General features: G+C 39.6%; 1 protein-coding gene across 2 annotated transcripts in view; it reads left to right on the top strand.

Moving 5' to 3' along the window:
• Window positions 1-19,211, top strand: part of INPP5A (inositol polyphosphate-5-phosphatase A) — a 257,164-nt gene that overhangs the window by 171,741 nt on the left and 66,212 nt on the right. For both annotated transcript variants that reach the window (XM_055800651.1, XM_027784683.2), the window contains exon 9: window positions 6,558-6,642. In XM_055800651.1, coding sequence (XP_055656626.1) covers window positions 6,558-6,642 — 85 coding nt within the window. The remainder of the gene's footprint in view (window positions 1-6,557; window positions 6,643-19,211) is intronic.

Genomic DNA, 19,211 nt, shown 5'->3' with positions numbered 1-19,211 from the left:
CTTATAAAGCAAAAAGTAATGAGGATAGGAACGGCAGGAATCTTGAAAGGCCACACAGCACTTGTCTGTCTATTTTTGTATAAGCAAAAGTTTAACATTTCCATTCTCTCGATCTTCAGTTCCTTGACGCAGCAGAAGACAGGTTTCACTCGTTGTTCCTTTACTTTCCACCAGAAGTCACTGCAGGAGTTGTTATTTACCTCTGGCATTTATAGATACATGGAGAAGAAGGTGTGTATAACCTTCTTATCCATAGGTCACCTGCTACCTCCATACTAGCTCTTGGCTCCCACCGACGGGATGGTCAAGTCACTTTCTGCTTTTTGGGGGGTGTTTGTCCCCTTTCTAGACATTGAACTTGGGCAGGGGGTCCAGGCTCCCATGCTGCAGGCAGTAAGGGTGCAACCTGCCCTGCCGGCTCGAGCTCCGAGCTGTTCCCTGAATGCTTCACTGATGGCTGAGAGGTGAAAGGGTTTTACCACCCACGCAGAGACGTAAGCCAGCATTACTTTTGCTAGATTCACATCAAAACAGAACCTGTGGCTCAAAGCTCTGCTTGGGTCCAGAAGAAACAAGATTAGCAGTTTAACCTAAGAAATTATTGCCGCACCGACACTGTGCTGTCCTCTCTTCTCAGCATGTAGTTGTGATTTTTGTGTTCCTTCACTTAGGAAAGGGCATTTTATATAGGTAGTCACATGTTCTCCATAAAAGCAGCTTTTGTACCTTTAATTCCTCTGCATGGATCATGTGCAAAAATAAGATTGTGGAAGGACAATATCTTGCCCCAGAAGTTGTACAAGAAATACGGAAGTGCTCATACTAGCTAGTATGTAGCTTAAACACATTGAGTTATTACAAAAATTTGCTCACTGAATAAAATATGGCTTGACCCTTGGATTGTTTCTTCCCAAGAAACGTGACAGTGTCCCTCCTTCTCTTCCATTCAGCCTGCTTGGCAGAGCTGCAAGTTTTTTGTTTTGTTTTGTTATGTTATTGTTGTGTTTAAAAAACAAAACAAAACAAAAAAAAGCCCTCAAGCCCCTCTTTTCAGCAGTGTCAAGTTAGGATGAATTGGCCAGGGAGGCATGTTTATAGACTGTGTGAAGAACTTTGTCTTTGTGTGGGAATGCTGGTGACACTGGTATGGCTTGCCTGAATGAACTGCGATGACGCGGCTAATAAGGTGTCCTGCTGAGCGCCGCAGCAGCCTTTCTCAGACCTCCCACTTAATGCCATTCAGCTCCAGCTCAGTGTAGCTAATTTTTCCCATTCCCTCAATTCTTTAGGTCTCCTTACAAACAGAAAAGTCAACTTTCACACCGAGGAGAAGATAAGTGCTTTAGGAAATAATCGTGTAAACAGAATGTTACCTTCTGACCTGATGCTGATACCTTGGTCTGGGACAAAACCCATCTGGCTATTGCATTAGACATGGCTGTTAAAGGAATAATGCTGCTGATCCTCCTTACAAAGTACCCTGAGAAATGGTTTAGCGAAATCACAGTGCCTCTTGTCACACTGAATCATGTTCAGCTGCTCTCTTCCATGACCAAATTGCTGATATTTAGCCGCTTCCTTGTCTTCTCCTTTCTTGCAACAGTATGGGAGGACAAGTAAGAAAGCAAGGGAAAGTTGGTCATGTTTCTGATTGCCCTATTACTTTCTGGCTGAATTTCAGTGCTTTGAACATATATACGGTACACCATACATTTTTTACAAAACGGTGCATTTCATGAAGTAACTTTAATTATAATTACTATAATGAGGACTTTATTTTAATGTAAATTACAAAAAAATTCAGTGATTCCAATAACACAGAACCATTCGTTTTAAGATTGCACTAAGCAATTCCTTTTGGTGTTCTGTGTAGAGACTAAAATTAATAGCTAGACCCAGATTTCCAGTAGTATCGAGAAGAAGAACTTCTGCCTCTTTCTTGTTCTAGGCTTGGTAGGAATATGGCATCCAGATCTCCTAAGCGGTTTTGAAAAAATCTTATCCTTCACAATCCATTTAGCTGTCACTGCCACCCAGATTGAGCAGTCTGTCTTTACGTCAAAGTGATTTGACATACCCTAGGCTTCAAGACCAAACCCTGAGCATTTTTCACTTCTCCTGTGGCATTCATTTGACTTCTTTTTAGGTTTGCCTACTGCACAGGTCCAGCCGGCCCCTCTCTGAGCCGGGTAATGCTTCTGTCACAGGCAGGCTGATCTAGCTCAAACTAAAGCTATTCAGCATCATAGCTCAGAGGGTTTCAGAGGTTTCTCATAATTCTCCTCATGCACCCAGAATAACAGTTTTTGTCACAGGTCTTCAGGAAAATGTATAGGGGACTGCCATGCTAAAAAACACTGTTGAATGGAGGTCGTTTTGCTGGAAGTCTTCCCAACACAGCAGAGCAAGTACATTTCCAGTGCAGACACAGCAACTTCGTTCTGGGGTTGTAAAGCAGTTGCTGATACCCTGTGTGAGGCCATCTGCAGTTGTTAGACCAAAATAAGAATTAAACATATTTATTTTGTAGCAAAAAAATCACTACAGTAATTTAACATTAGTTAGCACCCTTACCAGTGAAGTTTACTCCTTAAATAAAAGTGTGAACCATGGATCTGACTCATCAAAACATATAAGCATGTGACTAACTTTGGCTGTAAACTACTTGAAAGTTACAATAGCTTGAGCTTGAGCGTTTCCTTCTTTTACAATGCTGTCATGTCTAAAAAGCCGTTCAACTCTATTTCAAAAACTGTCTGCAGTCTGCCTCTTCCCAAAGTACAGGAGAATTTGGAAAGAAATCAGAGGATAACCCAACCAGTTCAGAAGACTTTCAGTGTAGAGCCATCCATTAAAAATGTAGAATTAGTTTGAAATTGGCAAAGTAATTAAGGTAATGTCTTCCAAGTGTGAAGCTTCTAATACTATTATCAAGGACTTCTCATGCAATTAAAAGTCCTGTGTTTGTGGAACTAGTAGATGAGAAATAATCTATGGCATTTATATTTGTGTGCTTTAAGAGTTTAACAAGGTCATCAATAAACCTATTTATAAGTGGCATTTTTTCCAATGATCCTTGTTTGCCATATTGAATTTTTTATTTTGATTTCCAAAATGTACAGAAGTAGAAGGTATTTCTTTGGTATGTTCTAAGTGCAAATAAACTCTTTTCTCATAAGCAACACCTTCTGGAGCAAGAACAAAGGATGAGAACAGTGGATGCATTCTCCCAGCCTTTTCAAAGGGAAGACTTCTTTCTGGAAAGGAACGGCTGTAAACTTCCGAAAAGTTTTCTATTTTATTCGCATTCAAGCATTGGATACATCCTCATTGCTCATCATCTCTTCGTAGCCCTGCACAGGTCACAACAAGCAGCATAGCTAGTTAAGGCATTGATGATTTTTTGTTTGCTCTTACATATAGAGTTGTGGAAGTGAAATAATAAATATTTGCAGCTTCTCTACAGTCATGAAATTTTTACCTGAATCACCTGTTTTGTCACAGGCTACTTAGAAAAGTTGTGTGGGAAAGAATAGAGCCATAAAGTATGTTGAAGCCCTCCAAGATAATCTGGTAGTCAGCAAGTACAATTTAAAGGAAACGGCACTAGGTCCTCCCACTAAAAACACAAGATTAATGCTGGTGACATGGGTTGGCTGCTTTCTTTTTATATGATTCAGATTTATCACTCAGTTGACTGATTCATGGCAACATTTTTAAGGGATTATTTGATTCATGGTTAAAGGAAGGGTATTGTTGTTGAAACAAATGGCAAAGTAAAATAACTCAGATTCATTTACTTGCACACATGATGAACTGTATATATTTGTGGGTTATAACGCGGAAACAAGGGGAATGGAACACTTTTGTTGAGCTATTACTCCCGTTCCAACACCTTCACTGTGTGTCCTTGGTGCTGGCAAGACTCACTGTGTTTTGCAGTATTCGAGTTCCATCTAAGTCCCCCCAGTGCCTTTTCTGCATGTTCCTGGGGGAGGAAATATTGCTGTACTCTTCTTTATTGCCATCTCCTTTGCTAACCTGGAGTCTGATTCTAAAAGCACAATCAAGAAGATTAGTTCTTGTGCAGCTGATGCAGTGCAATTGTAGGCACCAGTAAGTATTTCAAAATAGAGCTATCAGAGTACCAAATTGCAGAAATAATTCTAAGAAACTCCTGAACTAATGATAAGTTTCAATGGCAAGGACAGTAGGTTACATACATGTATTAAGTTGAGTCATTTAAAGTGTATTTTATTGTTAGGTAGCCCAGATCATTTAATAAGGACATAAATGTGTATATCCCTTCCTATACCACTGTTGGTAATTTTACTGTACACCTAAATTTCACCACCTGTGAAAAAGCAATACGTCAGAAGCCACTTAAAGCATCATTCTTGAAAAGTAACATTTGGACTATTTTCCTTTGGTCTGGCATGAGACACTCTTTCTAAAATGTCCAACAAGACAAACTACAAGGGGAGAAACTGGTTAAAATTACCAATTTTAAAGCAGCATTGATTTGTATGCAAATCGTGTTTCAATTGGATAATGTGCAAGACTATGAAATGACTGCATTTTAATTAATTGATCAGAAGCAGACCGATCAGCTGTTTTGTTCAGTTATGTTAGGAGACATTTTAACTGGCTATTTTTGGAATAGTCTGTTTATTTGGCAAATACGTCTTTGCATAATACAATCACAGGCATCATTCTCATAATATCAAATCATTTTAAGAGGCCTTCTCTAGACCTTGATGTCATTCCTGCAATATCTGTCATTTCTTTGTCAGCAGTAAATGGCAATGAGAAAAGCCAGGACTAAGATATGAATCAGGAAAGTTGGCGAAGCAAAATCAGTTTTTCTTATGTTTAAGTTGCATATCAGATTTTGCAATTATAGTGTTAGCAAATTGTGGTAATGTAAATGGTTTAACTTTTAAGTTCTCATTTTTCTTTAATGTGCCACGAGAGCACTAATCAAACTAATGTTATGTACAGGTCAAGAGTGACAGCTTTTTCTCAGTGCTTGCTGGGAGCTGACAGTAGATAGTATTTATTAACAGTACCTGCAATAATTTGTCAGCTGAATGGAGGATTTGGAGATTTTCATACCAGAAAAAGATAAGTCTTTGCAAGAGATTTTGCTTCAAATGATCACTACCTTAGGTCCAATGCACATTCATTTTTCAATAGAATAGTATTCCTTATGTAATAGATTACTGTTGACTAAAAATGTGAGGGTTTTTTTAAGAGGAGAAGCAGTATCTCACTGTAAATCCTATGTTGTATCTCTTTATAGCTTTGAAAAGTCAAGATGGCAGTAATGTATGAAAACTTTTAAAGCCATTTGAAACAAATGCCTCCTTGCTGGGCAGTATTGTTCCAGGAAGCTTACTTGCTGTGCATTACTTGGTAATTCTTTACCTATCTATATGGGTCCTTCCCTCTGGCTCCGTTGGGGTTTCTGGCATCATAACGCTTATGTATTTATATATTCCCAGAAAGTACACAGTGTATTGCATTTGTTCCTTATTTCTTATATACTGTACACCTAGTATAACATTGCAGTTTTTTATGCGTTTTGTCTGCATATATTCTTTGTAGCTGTAGCTGTCACATTTGAAGTATTTTGTATCTTCCTCGGCTACTGACAGGAAATTAATTGTATTGATTCCTGGTTTGAAGTAAGCGTGAATCAGTGGATTTCCAAATGCCAAGATCTCTGGAAGCATATAAAATTGTACATTGTCAGGGGTACCAGCCAGTAGCTGTTAATAATAGATAAGCTAATAATAGAATAACAATTTTTAATAATACAAGATCTGAAAGATGAACAGTAATGCCTTATCTCCCTGTTTAGTACTGAGCAAAGGCTTGAGAAAAAAGTCTACCTTTACTCCACATCTGGAAAGATCAACTTTTAGGTGTTAGCTACAGCCTCAGTAAAAATCTGCTTTGAACAAAAAGGAGATATGTCCTTCTAAGAACTATAACTGATCCAGGAAAAACCTCATAGATCAGTCACTATCATTGTGATATTAATGTTTAGCCCTAACATGCCACTTTTCATGCAGTTCTTAGAGTACTAACAATCACTGGTAAACATTACGATCATGATCTTACAGATGAGTGAACTCAAAGGTAGATGTATTTTGAACTCGCCACTAATTTGGGGTTCCTGATTCTTATATGCCCAGCCCAAAGCATATACTTAAACTTTCAGAGGTGTGGAGTACTCCGTGATGTCTCAAGATTTCTGTGATGCCACTTCTGCATTATTTGTACTAACTGCTGCAAACTTGCTTTCCTCCAAATTGCCAGACAGGGGAAATCAAATGCATGATGTTACTGGGGCTGGAGATAGAATTGCCTAAGCAAAGGAAATCAGCCCAAAACCATGGCTAACAAATTGGTCCAGTATAAACTGGTGGGTTTGTTCATTCCAGTAATTATTTCAGAGATTGTGCTTAGACGATAAGATATGTGTGTTTGTGCATCCTGACATACACGTAAAGCTCAATGACAGGTTTGGTTTGTTTTGTTTTGTTTTCCAGAATTATAGATCAGCGATTTGAGAAAGTCTCGTATTTTGTCTTTGGAGATTTCAACTTTAGACTGGATGCCAAAGCAGTAGTAGAGGTAGGACTTCTATTTTTCTTCTGTTGGAGACCCTACCAGGTTTGATGTCTCAAATATTTTTTCCTGTGGAAAAGTTAAAGTGACTTAACAAACTAATCTTAATATTGACATCAGACTTAGCTAAGAGGACTTTGAACAGGAACATCTGACAGGTAACTAAAGATCACTGTTGTGAATCTGCTGGAGCAATTAAGAAGAGCACAGCTGACAAGCTGCATTTTTCCTCAGTAGCAGTGTGTAAAGTGAGTATCAGCTGTAGATGCCAGGGGGCTGCAGCATCCACAGAAAGGAGAAAACCTGGGTACCTATCTAAGATGAGACCTGGAGTCTTCACAATGCATGCAGGAGTCCCTTCCTTCAGCCAGTGTGCAGATTCCTGGTTTGAAATCTCTTCGGACTTCAGCACAGGATAGCACATTTCTGTTGTACGTTTGTGATTCTATCATATGTTTATAGCTGACAGTGAATCTCACAATCATTTACTGCAAGGAGAGTAAGTGCTGGTTTATATTTCTACGGGGCGCGGGCTGGGGGGGGCGGAGGGAAGAGAGGCATTTCCTAAATGTGATAGAACTCCACACTTCAATTTGTGTAAACCTTTGTGACAGTAGCATCTTAGTGTGGAAGGGTGACTGGAAGATTTGTATAAAGCCCAAAAGAATGCACTAGTAAACCTTTTTCATCAAGAGTTGAGATTATCTTGACTTTACTGCTAAAGCTCAGCTCCAGGTAACATGGGGTCAGAAATAATATCCAGGTTGAAAACCAATTTAATCTCATGGTTTTCACACTTTAATTCTCAGAGAAACTGCAGTGTCTTCTTGGTGTCCTTGAGGATAGGCATGTATCTTCTAAACCAAAAGCTTTTATTTTGTAAATCAAGTGGCCAGTGTGTCAAAGCTGGCTACCCTTCATACAGATGTGGTACAGTTCTTCCTTACATGATGATTAGTCCTTCATCTGTGGAAAAACAGGAGTTTGTCATTACAGTACTGTCTATGTAGCTAATAACTTTCTTCATGGAGTTCTTTATACATTGCAATCATTTAAACAACAAATTTAAAGCATAATTGAAATGAAATTCAAGTTACTGATTCAGAATATGCAGCTTCATACTGCGTATGTTAAGGACTAAATCCTGATTTGCTACACTGTGGTTACCATAGTTATCATCAGTGTTTATATATAGTTTACTTGTTTTTGAAATATTATGCCTGGTTTTTATTCCCTAGTGGTGCAATAGTATTACTGAGAATGCTTTTGTCTGAAAACACTTCTATCAATCATGCTGCAGCAGAATTCTCTCCTCCACCCAGTACTGATGAAGGGCACTTTAGGTTTTTCCTAACTTACTAACTGCCTAGGAATCTGCAGGATTGAAACTACAGGGAATGCTTTCTTTATTACCAATAGATTAAGATTCCTTCATTTATATCTGTGAGTTTCAAAGTGATCCACTTCCAACAAAATTATGTCACTAACCGTAGATCATGCATACCGAGTGAACTGCACAACAGGTTGTTAGAGTACAGTTGATTCTTAGTCCTGACACAGTAATTTTCATCTTATGAATGCTTTACCAATGTCAATTAATGCTGTTGCATACGAGCATGCAAGGTGTAATTTGAAAATGAATCAAATTAGTTTACCCACTCTTCCTTGGTAAGGTACATGCATGTGTGAGTGTAAAAAAATTAGACTAATAGATGTTTTCTATTGTTTTTTTTGAGAAGTAGCCTATCCCGTTAACCAGAACTTCACTCAGCTACTTTGCAACTTTAATTAAACAGAATTAAAGTTGATCTAGAAACTTCCACTTGTAATTTACATATGCTCGGTTAAAGTTATGTTGAGTTTGGTTTGTAGCTGTCTGCATTTTGTATGGTCTATAAACTGGTATGCATAAGCTCCAAAAGATAAAAGAAATGGTTCTCTCGTGCAGTTTACTGCACAGTAGTGACAGTACAGGCAGTGCGTCTTTGACAGCATCTTAACACCAGAACAGTCATGAATGAATCCATAGTAAGCGTGTAACACTCTGTTTTGATAATAAAGTCTAGGCTCCTAGGAGACAGACCAGTTTCTAAAGTCTAATTTGGAAGGGCAGAGTTACAAACTACCTCTGGCAGGCGTTATTCTAGATAGGACCTAATGGTTTGATTGTATCTAAGATGTGTAAGATCCAATTCAAATCACTTCACAGACTAGTTTATAAACAGTGTTTCTCAGCTGTGCCATTTTTCCAGAGCTGGTCGAGGGCATAGTGCTTGACCAAGGCCATGTACAACTGGCAGTGGCAGAACAGGAACAAAAATGGCCAAAGGTGATTGCTTCCTTTGCGCTCAGTGCCAGCCAAAGCATTAGCCTGTGCTCATGTGGGAACCTCACACTCCAAAAAATATCCTGGTCTCTTCTGGCATTTTAAACATGTGCCTGTGCAAGTTGATATTAACCATTCTTTCAACTATTCAGCAGTGTAGTTAATACTAGGAATTTTAAGGGTTAATTCATTGACCTGTCATCTTTGTATATATTACTCAATTTATCTCTGCTTTTCTTGCTGACCTTTTGAATTTCCTCTTGAGACCACAGTGTGCTGAATGCTTGGACACTATTATACTGTGAGCAATACATGTGTTGCGGAAACGTAGACTGTGCTTGTACCAAAGACAAAAAGTAAAGTATGTTTCTAAAGGATTTCTCAATTAAACCATTGATAGAGAGAATCTGAGAGCATTTCAGATGTGGAGTCCAGACACTGAAGTGCAGTATGCTAAATCAGATGCCAAAAATGTTGTGCTTATTAATTCATAATTAATAGACAACAAATCATTAATATATAATTTATTAAACATTTTCTGGGAACCTTCATCTAAAGTCATATTGATTTCCTTGCTAGGAAAATCTGCTTTACTGTTGTTGGAGTAATCCAGGGGTGGGGGGGATCAATAAAACAGGTAAAGGCTTCTGGCGATTCTGAGATCCGTGTGCATTAACAAGTGCATTGCCTAGAGGGATGAACTGGCAAGAAAGAAATAGGATGTCTGTAGCATAACAAGCATAGAAAATACAATTGTTTTATAGTACATTTGAATTATAGTCTGAGCATAATTTGTAGCTTGGCATGATGACATTCAGAGGAATACCTACAGCTCATCCATTTAAAGCATTTTAAAGTTGTCCTCAGCCTGAAAAGGGCCAATAAGGTTCCGTTTTAATCTAGTTTTCTTGGGCCGATGTGTGATTCCAAATACAAGGAGTAGGAGGGGACCTGGAATCACAAGGTTTTTTTCCTGAAGTCTCAGACATTTGTATGCTCTGAGTGTGTGGTGGCCATCAAGGGCATTGGGGTCTCTTTGCCACATCTCAGCTAGCGACATCCCATCTTGGCCGTGGCTGTGAGATCTCGTAAGGCATGCTTGATGCCACCCTCTCCTGGGGACTGGCTAAAGACCCTAGCCACTAGTTTACTGAAAATACACAAACAGAAGTGTAAATGCTCCTACCTCTTAATTATAAAGGTTTAGTATTGCTGTAGTAATAAGCCTCAGAAGTTTGTTTTATAGCTAAATCCCTGGCAAATCACCTCTCTGGCTCGCTGCAGCAACAAGCTGAAGAGTAAACATCACCTCATTACTTTGTCGCCCACACACAAAATCAGTGGCTTGATCCAGTGCTCTCTCAATTGGCATCTGCTTTGTCACAGTTCAGACGCTGTAGGTGCAGGTTTTTGCCTGTTACCCTGTTATGGACAGCGAGTCCAGCTCTGCTCGCCCAGGAGGCAGCAGGCTGCCCGGGATGCAGGACCGCAGAGGGGACCTGGGCTGCCCTGGCCGAGCTCACCCCGGGGCCTCTGCTTCAGGGGGAGTTCTGGGCGACCCTGTTTGCAGTCCAGCACTCTGACTTGACTTGCTTCTGTCAAGGTACGCTTTAAATTACTCACAGGGTTTGGTGCTGTTTATTCTTGGGTGGGTGCATAAGGTTGCTGCATGGCAAGGAATTGGCAGTGCTGTGGTTTGCCTGCTGTGTTCAGCTAGTGAACACCTACCTGACCCTGGTGGGAGATGCCTTTTGTCCTGAACAATGTGTCTCTGGGCTAACCCGCCAGCTGATTTGTAAAGGCTGAGTGCTATTGCTGAGGTAGCGTGAGTGAATCTTCCTAATGTCTATGCTGAACTAGTTCCCAATCTGTTCACTGGGGGCTTGATCCTGACACATCCTGCTGGCTCTGCCTAGCTGAGCTGTGAGGTCAGTCCTTCTCCATAAGACAGATAAACACCACTCTTTCGTTACTGTAAAACATCCAGAAGGTGCCTCTTAGAAGGCACCACGTTTCTGCAGATCTGTTGTAGACCCATTCAGGCTGGCAAATTATGGACACTTTTGCACTGCTGCTTGTGATATGTTTTGCTGGCATGGCATTCATTTAGTGCTGAGCAGCTTCAGTTCATCATTCTTTGGTTTGAAGGGTTTCCAGAAATAAACTTTGAAAGTAGAAAAGGTATTTAGTAAGGTAATACACAGAAAAAAAAGATTTATGTTTCAAGTTTTGATCATTTTAAGCTGTAAGATCTTACTTTTTCTTCTGACAGTCAGCTAAATTCAATTAACCTTACAAACACAAAGTTGGCCAAGTATTTTGCTGCTGTTTAAATTCAAAGATTTGCCTACTGAATGTTTTTGAAATGCTGGATTTTTTGGGTGGTAGAGCATTCTAATTATTTGCCCATTGCTTCCAGGTGTCTTCCAGCACATCTATTCCAATCATGCTATGGAAATGTTTACAACATACACACAATTACTATAAACTTTTATATTAGTTTGACTGTGAATTCTAGTATGTATCAGCTTCTCTGCAATGTCTGTAATACAAGTATTGTCACAGCATTTCATGGAAGCATGAATTTGTGATGTTTCTTTGTGTAGAAGATCGTCTCCTATAATTTTTCCAGAGGTTCTGCTCTCCCTGTGTTTTAAACATAAACAGATAGGTCACTGTAATCTTTGTGGTTATCAGAAATACATTGCAAATTTATAGTAGTGTGTGTGACATGGAAAAAGGCTTGATGAGGTGACTTTTTTTGATTGAGTGGTGAGTCACTGGCCCAGGCTGCCCAGAGCAGCTGAGGGTGCCCCATCCCTGGCAGTGCTCAAGGCCAGGCTGGATGGGGCTGGGAGCAGCCTGGGCTGGGGGGAGGGGGCCCTGCCCAGGGCAGGGGGGTGGGACTGGGTTGTCTTTATGGTCCCCTCCAAACCAAACTATTCTGTGAGTCTATGACTTTAAAGGAATCTTTAGCAGCAATGAGGTATACTGTAGGCTGAAGTCAAATAATATTCCAGAAATTTAAAAATTATTATGTTAGTGGTTTGGTTCTTCAAAAAAGGTAACAGGGTAAATGCTTGGAGGTTCTGAATTAAACAAGACTAGTTGACAATCATCTTAATAAAGCTAGGATACTAAAATGTCTGAAGCACGTTAAGGTTAAGAAGGGAACCAAAGTTTGTGGAGGGACAAATGAGAGTTTTTATTACAAGGAACTAAGTATGACAGGTTATTATTGTTTGGTACGAGAAATTAAAGAAAATGAAGTTACTGTGAGTGAATGCATGGAAGAAGTACGTTAAATCTTATCTGTCAGTTCCTGAGAGGGAGCAGCTTATTACCTGCTGTGACTGCTGAAGACCATGCAAGGATTCACTCTGTGATGGGTCCAAGGCCATTCTAATCTCCACTTTTATACCACTATACATATATTTAATTTTTTTTAATTGAAGCAACCTATTAGCACCTAATACTTTCTGTAAACTCTGCACATACTTGCTAGTGTAAATGTGGAGGCAGAATCAGTCCCATAAATCTCTTTGTGCCTTCTCATTCACATGGATCTCTGGAAGTGCAAGTGGGAGGGTCATGACCCCCATCAGTAAATTTGTAGGGCTGCCTACACACTTGGCATCCCGCGCGGGCTGTCATTTTGTGTTTTTAATGTGCAGAGGTGCCCTTTCCCCTTCATTTGTTAGAGCAGATGTTTAAAAAAAGAGTTCCCATTCTCGTTCACCCAGGCACTCTGTGGGAGCTTGATGGTTGATGCAGCGCATCAGTCAGAAGCTGCCTCCTCTCACTGTTCCCTGCACCAGCCCAGAGCATCACAGCTCACAGCTTCAAAGGGCTGTGGTCATTGGTAGAAATATTTCTCCTCCTATTCCTTCTCAGTATGTCAGTTTACCAGTCTTGCTTTATTTAAATCACTGTTCAAGTGTTAGGTGGGTCTAGACCAAGGAAGAGTGTTTTGGCTGTCAGCTGGCCATACTAACAGTCTGGATTAATCTTTGGGAATTACAGTATTTTCATATTTTAAAGAAAATTAGTTATCCACTGAAACTTTTACCTATAAATCTTCCTAATCCTATTTGTCCATCTTAGGAAAGTACAATCAGGCTTAATAAACTGGGCGTATTTTGACTGTTTTGGAATAAAAACCTGTTTCTGGCTGAGACTGCTGATTCATAAGTCTCTTAGAGTTCCTTGTACTTCCTAGCAAAAAGAAGAAGGATAATTCTGTGCTCCTCAATTCCTAGAATCACAAGTCAGGAATATTAAATAATATGAGTAAACACATAGATGTTTAGGAGAAAGTCACAAAATCCTTTTGCTCAAGGTAAACCATAACTTTCACTTGCACCCAGAAAAAACAGCTTTCGTTTTTCCTTCACTAAAGGGCATTTTGTTAGGGTTGACAGTAACTTGCTAAGCTGGAGAGGGATAAAGTATATCACTTATGAAGATTTATAATCGTAGCAACAGAAGTGCTGTTTCAGGATTCCAGTCATTTTGGCCTACAAAAAGCTTTCAAACTCTATCTGCAGAATTAAGTAGCAAAGTCCTTGTCTTAAAACTAGGCATTCATGCTTGTGTACCTACCCTGTCTACTTAATGGGTTACATTCAACCAAGATACTTACTTTCTATACTTCTGCCAAGCAACCATTTGATAAGCCATAACCAGAATTGCTAATTAAATGTTTTTTAAAAGGTAATAACTACTCATAAAGAAGTCGCATCATTCACTTGCAGTGTGCCTCTCTGCCACCTCTGACCATTTGACTCTATATTATCCAGTAAAATAGGAACAAGTACATTCTAGCATGACTTTTTAGCTCCTGCCATATTGCTGATGCTACATATCTGAAACACATAATTTTCATTTGATCATACAGTCTTGGCACAATATGGTCTTTCATTTTGAAAAAGCCAGTGGTGGCATCATATCTTTTTATCAAGTGTGTTTGTGCCAGTAAAAGTTCAAGGAGTGCTCCCTGTTTCTGCTGTAATGTGTTAATCTACAAAACATGGACCTCCTCCTGTAAGACATATCTCTCTCTCTTCTGAACAAACATCTTTTGTTCAAAAGAAGCTGATGAATAGCTTTTTATGTCTAAGTAATTGATTTAGATCTTATTTAAATCTGAAGAAATATTTTAAGTTGAACTTGTTTCCTTACAGAGTCCTGTAATGTTTTGTGCAGCAAACAGGATCTTTGCAAACTCCAGCCAACAAATGACCCATTAGTAATTGTCATCAAAAAGATTAATAGCTAATTAGGCAGTCACCACTGGTTTGGAAACCTGATTCTCAGTGAGGTGGTCAGGCTGTGAGTGGATGTGGAGACCTGATTACCCTCTCATCTTTACAGATGTGCTTCCCTGAACAAAAACAGGTCTTCTGGCAGGATGAGGCTCTTGCTGTCGTCTTGCTGTATTGGTGTCATCACTAATCATCTGGCTGTCTTGTCAGATGCAAATATATGTATGTGTGTGTGTGTTTTTTTCAACTATGTATTGTTTTGCAGAAGATGCTTTGAATACATCAGGAAAAGTGCATGTAAGAATTGCAATTCTTCTTGTTACAGACACAGCAGTCATTTCTTTTTTTAGAATTCTGACCTTTTTTTTGCTTTGACAAATGTAATGTTTAATTGTATTTAAAATACTGACATAGTGTAAATAAGTAACTGTATGTAATTGTGAGCATGTGCAATTTTGCCTCCCTGTCCAAAAACAAACTAGACGTTGTTCTCTTTTCTAGGCAGTGCTGATGTGCACATGTCTATATGTATACATGTAAGATCTCAGCCGCATCCATTTAATTCATAGCCAAGTGGTAAGCTCTTGCAGGTTCTGCTGAATTCGTCAGTGCAGGTTAAGTGAACCATCTGCTGTATGACAGTAGTTGTAGACAGAATAACATGGCATCTGAAGGACTGAAGTATTTTTAAATCATGTTCTAATCTTTATTGCTATGTGTATATTGTATTTTTTCTCTTTATTGTTCTCCTTAACACAGTTTATTTTAAGAGTATTTACAGAAAACAAACTTTGTATGTGACATTTCTTCTGGCTATGAGTGTATTTTCCTCAGCAATGTCACAAATTAAAACAAAAATTTAGAAACATTGTTTTTTAGTGAATCCTTATGATAATGATGTTTACTATTTTAAGCATTTTATAATTTCCATAGCTACAAATTTCATGTTTGTTTCCTTATAAACATAAACTATTTCAGTGATTTGAAATAATCTGGCAATTTTGGAGTTTAGGACCACAAATACCATTCCATGTACTATGGCAGAAAATGTGAAAACTTATTAAATTGGAAAATCTATTAAATTGGAAAATGTTTAGAGTGGGGATTATGCAAATTGTGTTCTTTGAAACCATTTTGGCATAGTAATGTACTTGCAGAGAAACACTGCTAAAGGAAAACGTAACATTAACGGTCACAGAGATTGCACAGGGACTACATTGGCCACAGTATTTACAAAACAGCTGATGGTTCAAATCTGTAACAGAGGGAACTAGAAGGCATTTTCAGAAATAGAAAAGAATATGTATTGGAAACCTGTGCTTAGGACACGTGCTTTTTCAAGTGCATGGGTCTTGAATTACGTTTGGAAATCACCAAGTTGGTTTTACTCTTGTAACTAGACTATGAACCTGTCTGCTAATTGTGGTTCCTACCTTACTTGCATCTTCAAACAGACTGGATCTTCAGGCAGGCCTAATCACAGAATACAGGTCATTTAGTTTGGAAGGAGCCTCTTGAGATCTAGCCCACCCCCTGCTCGACCCTGGTCATGTAGACAGTACAGGACCATGTCCAGTTCAGTATAGAATATCCCTAAAGCTGGAGACTCCCCAACCTCTCTGGGCAGCCTGTGCCAGTGCTCGGTCATCTTCAGAGTAGAAGAGTGTTTTCTGATGTTCAGAGGGAATCTCCTACATTTCCATTTGTGCCTATTGCCTCTTGTCCTGTCACCGGCCACCACTGGACACAACCTATCTCTGTCTTCTCCATTCCCTCCCATCGGGTGCTTAGATATATATATGAATAAGATCCCCCAGAGCCTGCTCCAGGCTGAACAGTCACAATTCTCTCAGTCCCTCCTCATATGAGATGCTCCAGTCCCTTTGTCATCTTTGTGGTCTTGCTCTGGACTCTCTCCACAGTGTCCTTGTCTGTTTTGTACTGGGAAGCCCAGAACTGGACCCAGTACTCCAGGTGTGGCCTCACCAGTGCTGAATAGAGGGGAAGGATAACCTTCCTCCACCTGCTGACAGCTCCTGATGCAGCCCAGCATGCTGTTCACATACCACATAATTTCTGAACAACAGAGTATCACTCTACACATTGTAGTAGCTGCTCATCCAGTTTATGTAAACAGCTGAGACTGCTGAAAAGTTTTTGTTTGGATGAAAAGAAGTCTCAAGTATGTAATTGGCATCACAGCTATCCGGTGCTAGGCATCAGTAAAACCATTTTAAGGAATGAAGAAGCCCTTCTCCTTAAAAAAAAATATTCTGTAGTCTCAAAATATGAAAAAGATTGCAGTCTTCACTGCTTTAATTCTGATTTCTCCTTCTGCACATGGAGCAGAATGAGAAAATTAATAGTGGTGTAGCAATTTGGTGCTACATTTGCAGGTCTTGGCTCAAATGAGAAATGGGAAATTGCTAACAGAAAGCAGAAGTATGCGGTAAGACAGAAGGTGAACAGATGACATCCCAAGCATCTCAGTGCATGATAGGCTTGAGAAGTGACAGGAAGCGGCAGTAGTTGAAGAAGAAAGGAAGCTTTCCAGCAGCTGGATCAGATGTGGCATTGAGCTCACAACTGGTAAGGGCAAGAGCCTGCAAACATCTGTATGTTTGATTAACTGCCTGGGAAAGAATTCCCTGTCTCAGCTGTCAACCAGCACTGTGTACCTGAGTGCTCTCTTATCCCAGTCCTGAGCTGGTACTGTTTTCTGCCTTTGGGGCCACAGAGAAATACCTTTTGTTTCTCTTTAAAATACTTATCTTAGCTGTGGATGTGTTCTCCCAGTCTTCTCTCTAGCTCATGCATTCCCTTTCTCTCCAGCCCTCTAAAGGTTCTGCACCCAGTTCCACATTATCTCCACTCCATCTCTCCATTTCCTGGTTGGGATATGGAGAACAGAAATGTCTACAGCTCTTCTCTTCTCCCGTTTTTATTTAACAAATATTGAAATTAGATCTTAAAACAAGAAAGGAAAAGTATATGGAAAGTAATCTTTTGCTAAATTATAAGAGTATGAGAAAGAATGTGGTCAAGAATTCCTGATGTGTAGTTACTATTAGTTTGGATTATGAAGTGTAAACTCAAACACCTATGTGTCGGTCTTCGGTGTTTGGGCATTGTCCTGGTTTCAGCTGGGATAGAGTTAACTTTCTTCTTAGTAGCTGGTGCAGGGCTGTGTTTTGGCTCTGATGTGAGAACAACATTGATAGCACACTGATGTTGTTGCTGGGTGATGTTTATACTAAATCAAGGACTTTTCGGTTTCCTGGGCCCTGCCAGCGGGAGGGCTGGAGGGGCACGGGAAGCTGGGAGGGGACACAGCCAGGACAGGTGACCCGAACTGGCCAAAGGGACATTCCATACCATATGGCATCATGCTGAGTATATAAACTGGGGCAAGATGAAGGAAGGGGGGACATTTGGCATTGTGGCGTTTGTCTTCCCGAGTAGCCGTTACGTGTGATGGAGCCCGGCTGCCCTGGGGATGGACGAACCCCCGCCTGCCCGTGGGCAGTGGGGGATGAATTCCCTGCTTTGCTTTGCTTGTGTGCACGGCTTTTGCTTTACCTATTAAATGTTTCTTATCTCAACCTTTGAGTTTTACATTCCTTTCTGATCCTCCTCCCCATCCCTCTGGGTGAGGGGGAGTGAGCAAGTGGCTGCGTGGGGCTGGGTTGCCGGCCGGGGTTAAACCACGACAGGCATATAACTAGATTATTTACTCTCCTTAAAGACACAAAATCTGTAAGAGGTGAAACTCATGTCTTGTACACATTTCATAGTCTATAGTGTGATGCCAGAGTAGATGCTGAATATATACGTAGCAGTAAATACACATTTTTCAGGTGATTTGTGCATATTTTGAGGTTGGTCTCAAACCTTATTGCTCTGTAGTGATGAGTCGTTGCATATAGTTGGAAGAGTTGGAAATACTGACTCAATGAAAACTGTCAACAGCTAAGAAACCTATTTCTACCTATTCTAGGCTTAAATCAATGTTTGTAAGTCTGCAAGAACTGAAGCTGATTAATGCATCTTTTTAGATCAACAGAAGTGCCATTTCACACACAACATTGCAACATGCCCCTAAGCTGCTGAAAGTCTGACTCACAGACAAAAAAATCCCAAAACTCTTTAGATGTTTCTGAGACTAGGTATGTGCTTTTTGGCTGATTGGGCTTATTGCTGTATTGAAGTTCCTGTATAGTTCCTGTAGCTTTTACAGCAGGACGAAATAAAGAGGCACAGGTATGCAAACAGTATGGTAAGCAGACCTCTTCTTACAGAAGCAGCAAATTAATTAAAGCTTGACTAAATGTTGACTGAACCAGGACTATCAAAGCCTCGTTATGTCCTATTGAATCTTTAAATAGTCAGGAAGGAAAGCTTCTAATATAGTGCTACAAATCATGCAAAAGAGCCCTTTTTCACATGTATGAAAGGAAGTGGTTTTTCTTTCTCGTGTTCTTCAATTAATGTATTCTTTTGCTCCATAGCGGCTGGTAGTTTAAAACTGTAATAGGGTTCCCTTCTTCCTTCTGTAAAGTGATATTAAGCCATTCTTATAAAAGAAAAATGGCATTGCTTTGTTTCTGAGATAAACCTGCATATCATGGAATAAATTGCTCTTAACAGTCTACAAGCTTCAGATCATGTTTTCATTCCAGTTAGGAACGTGTAGGATCCTGAAATGGTTTTATCTTCTCAAACAGTTCATTGTAAATAACTTTGGCTCATAAAGATTTTACCATTCTTTATGAGGTAAACTGATTCTAGGAAATGTTGGAAACAAAATCCTGTGTAAAATGAAAGTGTAAGAAAGATTTATTAAATTAAAATGCATAAAACCAGGTCTAATAAGGACAGTTTTATTAATGAATGTAAATTGCAGCAAAACATCTGAGGCACCTGCTAGATGCTCATTATAAATTACTCTTGTAGACATTGTGATGAGTTTCATATTGTAGCCAGAC

The sequence above is a fragment of the Falco peregrinus genome, chromosome 1 (genome assembly GCF_023634155.1).
Source record: "Falco peregrinus isolate bFalPer1 chromosome 1, bFalPer1.pri, whole genome shotgun sequence".
Taxonomy (NCBI): domain Eukaryota; kingdom Metazoa; phylum Chordata; class Aves; order Falconiformes; family Falconidae; genus Falco; species Falco peregrinus.
The sequence above is the reverse complement of the archived record's forward strand: the minus strand, read 5'-3'. Positions and strand labels throughout refer to the sequence as shown.